The 5,889-nt window shown below is 45.3% G+C and overlaps 1 protein-coding gene across 1 annotated transcript in view; it reads left to right on the plus strand.

Annotated features, from left to right (window-relative positions):
• The window catches only part of acaa1 (acetyl-CoA acyltransferase 1), a 12,120-nt gene extending 6,652 nt beyond the window's left edge, over positions 1–5,468 (plus strand). The window contains exons 8-12 of the mRNA XM_085786802.1: positions 1–20; positions 2,093–2,272; positions 2,364–2,419; positions 3,574–3,719; positions 4,563–5,468. The exon at positions 1–20 is cut by the window's left edge and continues 171 nt beyond it. Coding sequence (XP_085642928.1) covers positions 1–20; positions 2,093–2,272; positions 2,364–2,419; positions 3,574–3,719; positions 4,563–4,638 — 478 coding nt within the window. The 3' untranslated portion in view covers positions 4,639–5,468. The remainder of the gene's footprint in view (positions 21–2,092; positions 2,273–2,363; positions 2,420–3,573; positions 3,720–4,562) is intronic.
• The last annotated feature ends 421 nt before the right edge of the window (positions 5,469–5,889 follow it).

Below are 5,889 nucleotides of genomic sequence, written 5' to 3' on the forward strand. Positions count from 1 at the left end.
CGACGGCACCACCACGGCAGGTCAGACCAACAGTCCAGACCCCTTAACGCCTCCTAGTGGTCGACTGTAAAACTGCAACTGCACAAAATCCAAATAAAACACCAAGATCTAATTGTTTGTGAAGCTTGGAACACTTTTAAACTTTATTCAATAGACTATAATGAAATAAAATGCTTTTAAATGTTCTATTGCATGGGGTTACTATTGGTTTTGTTGCTAATCGATACAGATATGACAGATAGGAAATATGGACAATATGGATGTCAGTAGGAACGTGAGTATTGAACGTGAATCACATTGTTCATTTAATGTCATAAAGGTTTTTATCTAAAATGTATCTGACAGTGTGGGCCGAGGCCGTAACCATGGAGTCAACATTGGGGGGGACCAAATCTCTCTCTCTCTCTCTCTCTCTGTAAACAAATGCACATGGGCGAGAGGAGCGTAACCAAAACAGCAGAAAAGCGAGTGGACTTGGACAGTTCCCCTGTGTAAATATCTCATGTTACAACATGAAAACCTGCAGTGTATTCAAGTGAGGTCTATATATGTATTTTCTTTTAAAATTTAGCTGGTGCGGCTTATACTCAGGTAAAGTACGGTAAATTCACTAACACATGGGACACTTTTTTATTTTTTAAATCAGCTAGCTATATATTGGGGGGGGGGCATTTTGAGCATATCTGAATATTGGGGGGGATGTGGCCCCCCAATGGTATGGTAATTACGGCCTTGGTGTGGGCCAACGTTTCCACAAAAGTATGACATTTTATATTTTATGAACACGTTGGCCCACTCACACACAGCCTATCATTTTTTTCTGTTTAATTTAAGCACACAGTATTAAAAGTATCTCGGTTTCATTAACTTCAACAAAATGTGCCGGCCAAGCGAGCTTCCAAAAAGATCAATATTATATACATTACTGTATTTGACGACGTGCATATAAGACTATCGTAGTAAACGTATTATGGTCAAACGGTCGTTACACTGTCAGATACATTTTAGACAAAAACTTTTATGACATTAAAGCAGAAGTAAGTGATATTTTTGTGTTAATATCATAGACTGTAAAAAGAATGGACGTAGCATCCATGACGTCACCCATTGGTTTTGGGGAGTCGTTTTTGTGACTCAAATATGGCGGCCTGAACAGCGCCATGTTGGATTGGCCGGCCGAGAACCCGCCCACTGGCCTCGAAGCAGCTGTCCACGGAGCTGCTCGGACCTGTCACTCAACGTTTCCGCGCCCTGATTGGCCAGAATCTTAACCTTTTAACAGTAAAACGGCAGAGTAAAAAAAAAATTCACCCCCCTCAGAGTGTGTGCGGGGGTAGAAACTATCGATTGAGACGAAAAAACGTTCTGACACCAGGCTTTTAACATGTTTATTGAGGATGTAAAGTCGGCGATTTTAACATGGGGGTCTATGGGGAATGCTCCCTTCTGACACCAGCCCCCACAGGAATCCGAGGGGATTGCAGTTTTTTGAACGCGGAAGTGAGCTTCACTTCTCAGACCGACAACTGCCCCCTTGGTTAATATAAGTCTTAAATAGTTCTATCTTCCGACAGCAATCACTTCTATAGAGTGTTTGGACTGAAACACGGGTCTGTCAGTCCCTCTGCTCTGCTCTGAGCCCAGGAAAAAACATTTATTGTATCCTACAGTTTTTATCCAATGAGGAGAGAGAACGGCATGCAGGGCTGTGTGTGCAGCCAAGGGACGCCGTGAATGTGGCGACGTAGGGACGAGGACTGTTATGGTGCGTTCAAGGAAACTCGTAACTCGTATTTTTCCGACCGTGAAGTCGTACCAGTTCGATCTGGTACGAGTTCACCGGTCGGAAGTTACGAGTGGCCGTTATAGTGACTTTCACCGGTAAAACAGGTCGGAAAAACACGAGTGGGTTGCCTGAAACGCTACAAAGTCGTAAGTCGTGACTTGAAGCTGTAATTTACGATTTCAAAAGCCTGCCTGGAACGCAGCATTAGCCAAAACGACCGGATCGCTTACTTCTGCTTTAATGCAAACAATGTGATTGTCTGAGCCGGGACTGACACACACACACACACACACTCTGTGTCGTCAGGTAACTCCAGCCAGGTGAGCGACGGCGCGGCGGCCGTCCTGATTGGCCGGCGCTCGGCCGTGGAGGCGCTCGGCCTCCCGGTGCTCGGCGTGCTGAGGTCCAGCGCCGTGGTGGGCGTTCCTCCTGACGTCATGGGGATCGGACCTGCGTTCGCTATACCTGTGGCTCTGGAGAGAGCAGGTGAGGGGGCGGGGCTTCTACGGGTGGTGGTGGTGGTGTTGTTGTTGTTGTTGTGTTGTTATTGTTATTATTGTGTTGTTGTTTATCTCAGGACTGACCGTCGACGACATCGACGTGTTTGAGATCAACGAGGCCTTCGCCAGCCAGGTGAGTCAGAGCTGCAGGTGCGTTCAGGCCTTAGGGGCAGTTTGTTGAGGGCACAAAGGTCAAAAAATAAAACAATGATTTTAAATCCACGTCTTTAATTAATTTAATAACTATCTGTTAAATTAATACATAAAACTCAAAGGCTAGAGCAAACCAGAAATTTTCAACTTTAAATTCATTAATACATTTAATTTTTTGCACAAGGGTCCAGTCCTATGCAGCTATGTTTTGAAATCCCTGTCTTACTTGTTGACTACTGGACGATATAAGAAAAAATCCTATCACAATATTTTTTTTCATATCAGTCGACATCAATTTATATCACGATATAACTCAAATCACTATTTTGGTCAGGCTTAAATATTCCCTTATTGTCACAAGTGAGATCTGAAGTTATCAGAAGGTTATGTGATTAAATTTTTGTTTGAACATTTGAAATTTGAACATGATGTAATGATGAACATTATACAACAGTATCATATAAATAAAAAAGTTTTGTGTATGTCAAGAGGCCGCACCGTGACCGGTCCGTTTGTTGTGTGAACGCGGCCGGACGTCGGTCTGCTCCAGCTGTCTGCCGTCTCCATTGTGAAAGTTTAGCGTTACTTCAGAGTTTCAATTGGATCATGTAAATGTAACGGATGTGCACTCACTCCACCCATAAAAGACATGCTAACCAACCTGCCAAGTGGTTGTCAACCTCTTGGCGAAGCGGTTAGCATCGTCGCCTCCGGTGCGGGAGGTTGTGGGATCAAACCCCACCTAGGGCAGGCCGTGAGAAACACAACGCAGAGGGCCAGATATGACATCGGCTACATAAACATGACGCACCACGCATCTTTTCACGGTCAGCCATCAGAATTCTCCTTCACATTTTCTTCTGACTTTTTTTATTTTTTCAATTTTTTACCGGCGGTGTTCCTCTGCTGACGTGCACGGCTGTAGCAGCCCAAACACTTACACGTGTTGACATGTTGTTGCTTGGCTCTTTTCCAGCCACATGATTGGTTGTCATCAAAATACGCATAGTTTTTTCTTTAAAATTCCTGCCCTGGTTGTGTTATTGTTGTGTTGTGTTAACCATTGTTGGTGTTCTGTTCACGTTGTTGTTGTTGTTGTTGTTGTGTTAACATTGTGTTGTTGTTGTTGTGTAGGCGTTGTACTGTGTGCAGCAGCTGCAGATCCCCGTAGAGAAGGTGAACCCTAACGGAGGCGCCATCGCCCTCGGTCACCCGCTGGGCTGCACCGGCGCCCGCCAGGTGGTCACGCTGCTGCACGAGCTGCGGCGCCGCGGACGCAGGTTGGTACCTCAAACACCTGGTTAAAGGTAGAGTCTGGAGTTTTGTCCCATTACAGTTTGTAAACAAAACATTGAAACTCTGCCCCTCCTCTCGGGCTAAGCTGTGTAGCCTCCTGCTCCTGACAGCAGCCGTTGTCATGACAACAAAGGAAAGGAAATACAGTCTGAAAGAACCGCTGGAGCCGTGGGCCGATTAGCCGACCTTTCGCCAACACCGGGAACCTCCGTGTTATGTTTTTATGCCGTTGTGGTGAACTAAGAAGCGGGTGTTAGCCGCGGGTGCTAACCGCTAGCGCTAGCCAAAGTTAGCATCGAGCTAGCTCACTACAACGGCCCTAATACTTGTTACCAGTGTCGGTGACGGTCGGGAATCGGTCCGCGGCTCCAGCGCTTCACTTCAGACTGTATTTCTTTTACTTTGTTGTCCTGACTGCTGCTGCTGCTGCGAGAGAGAGAGACGTGCTAGCACTCGTTAGCATCAGATAGCTAGTGCGGCTAGCAGCCCTGAGCCTCCTACTCTGCTACACGTAGCTTCACCTGAGCTCTGTCATTGGCTGGAGAGAAAACACAGACTCTCTCCCCATAGATATCTATGCTCTCTCGCGACTCTCTAGCTCCACCCAGAAACGTCCACGTGCACAACAAAACCTGAACAAAACAGAGCAAAAGACCAAAATACAGGCAGGGGGCGGGACTACACAGGACTAGAAGCCCATAGGTGACGATTAAGACGGATTTCATTTGTACTTAGTCTAATGTTTATTTTTGGGCACAAAACTCCAGACCCAACCTTTAAACACCTGACCAGCTGATCACCTGACCGGTCCTCGTCTCTGTCCTCAGGGCGTTCGGCGTCGTGTCCATGTGCATCGGCACCGGGATGGGCGCCGCCGCCGTGTTCGAGTACCCGGGGCCGTAGGAGGAGCCGAGGCCACGAGCCAATCAGACGGCAGCTCCACCACGATGATAACTATGATTAATAATAATAATACTAACATCGCTACTTTACTGAGGAACCAATCAGCTGGCGGCGGCGGCGACTGAGGCTCCGCCCCCTGAAGGAGAAGTAGGTGGAGCTCCATGTTCCTGTCTTTTATTTTGAAGAGACTGATCCATGTGGGCTTCCTGCTGTGATCAATACGTTTCCAATAACAGTCGATCAAGTGCCTTTGATTCCATATTGATCCATGTTGAAGCTGTGTATTACTCTGTATTTACCAGGCCTTCAAAATAAAAGCCTTCTGTGAAACCAGGAAAGTGAACCAGGAAGTGAATCTACAAACCAGAGACTCAGGAAGAATGAATCTGCTCCTTCAAATTAAAAGCCTTCCACTGGCAAACACATTAGAGGCTTTTATTGTGAAGTAGCTTCAGGAAAAAAACATTGTTATAAACAGGAAGTGATTAAAACAGTTGATGATGTCGTTAAGTTTTCTGCTGAGTCATGTTGTGAATAAACTAAACTCTGCTCGTTAACGAACACCTGCTGTTTGTCTCTGTCCAATCACAGCGCGGCCTCGTTAATCAGTTTTTTTGATTTCATATTGATCCATGTTGAAGCTGTTGACTCTGTATTTACCAGGCCTTCAAAATAAAAGCCTCCTGTGAAACCAGGAAACTGAAACAGGAAGTGAATCTACAAACCAGAGACTCAGGAAGAAATCTGCTCCTTCAAATTAAAAGCCTTCCACTGGCAAACACATTAGAGGCTTTTATTGTGAAGTAGCGTCAGCAAAAACAATAACAGTGTCTTGTTACTGCTCCTTCAAATTAAAAGCCTTCCACTGGCAAACAATTAAGAGGCTTTTATTGTGAAGTAGCTTCAGCAAAAACAATAACAGTGTCTTGTTACTGCTCCTTCAAAATAAAAGCCTTCTGTGAAACCAGGCCTTCAAATTAAAAGCCTCCTGTGAAACCAGGAAACTGAAACAGGAAGTGAATCTACAAACCAGAGACTCAGGAAGAATCTGCTCCTTCAAATTAAAAGCCTTCCACTGGCAAACACATTAGAGGCTTTTATTGTGAAGTAGCTTCAGCAAAAAACATTGTTATAAACAGGAAGTGATTAAAACAGTTGATGATGTCGTTAAGTTTGTGAATAAACTAAGCTCGTTAACGAACACCTGCTGCTGTTTGTCTCTGTCTCTGTCCAATCACAGCGCGGCCTCGT

This window comes from Trachurus japonicus, chromosome 1, assembly GCF_045865225.1.
Source record: "Trachurus japonicus isolate A0001 chromosome 1, Traja_1.0".
Lineage (NCBI taxonomy): Eukaryota > Metazoa > Chordata > Actinopteri > Carangiformes > Carangidae > Trachurus > Trachurus japonicus.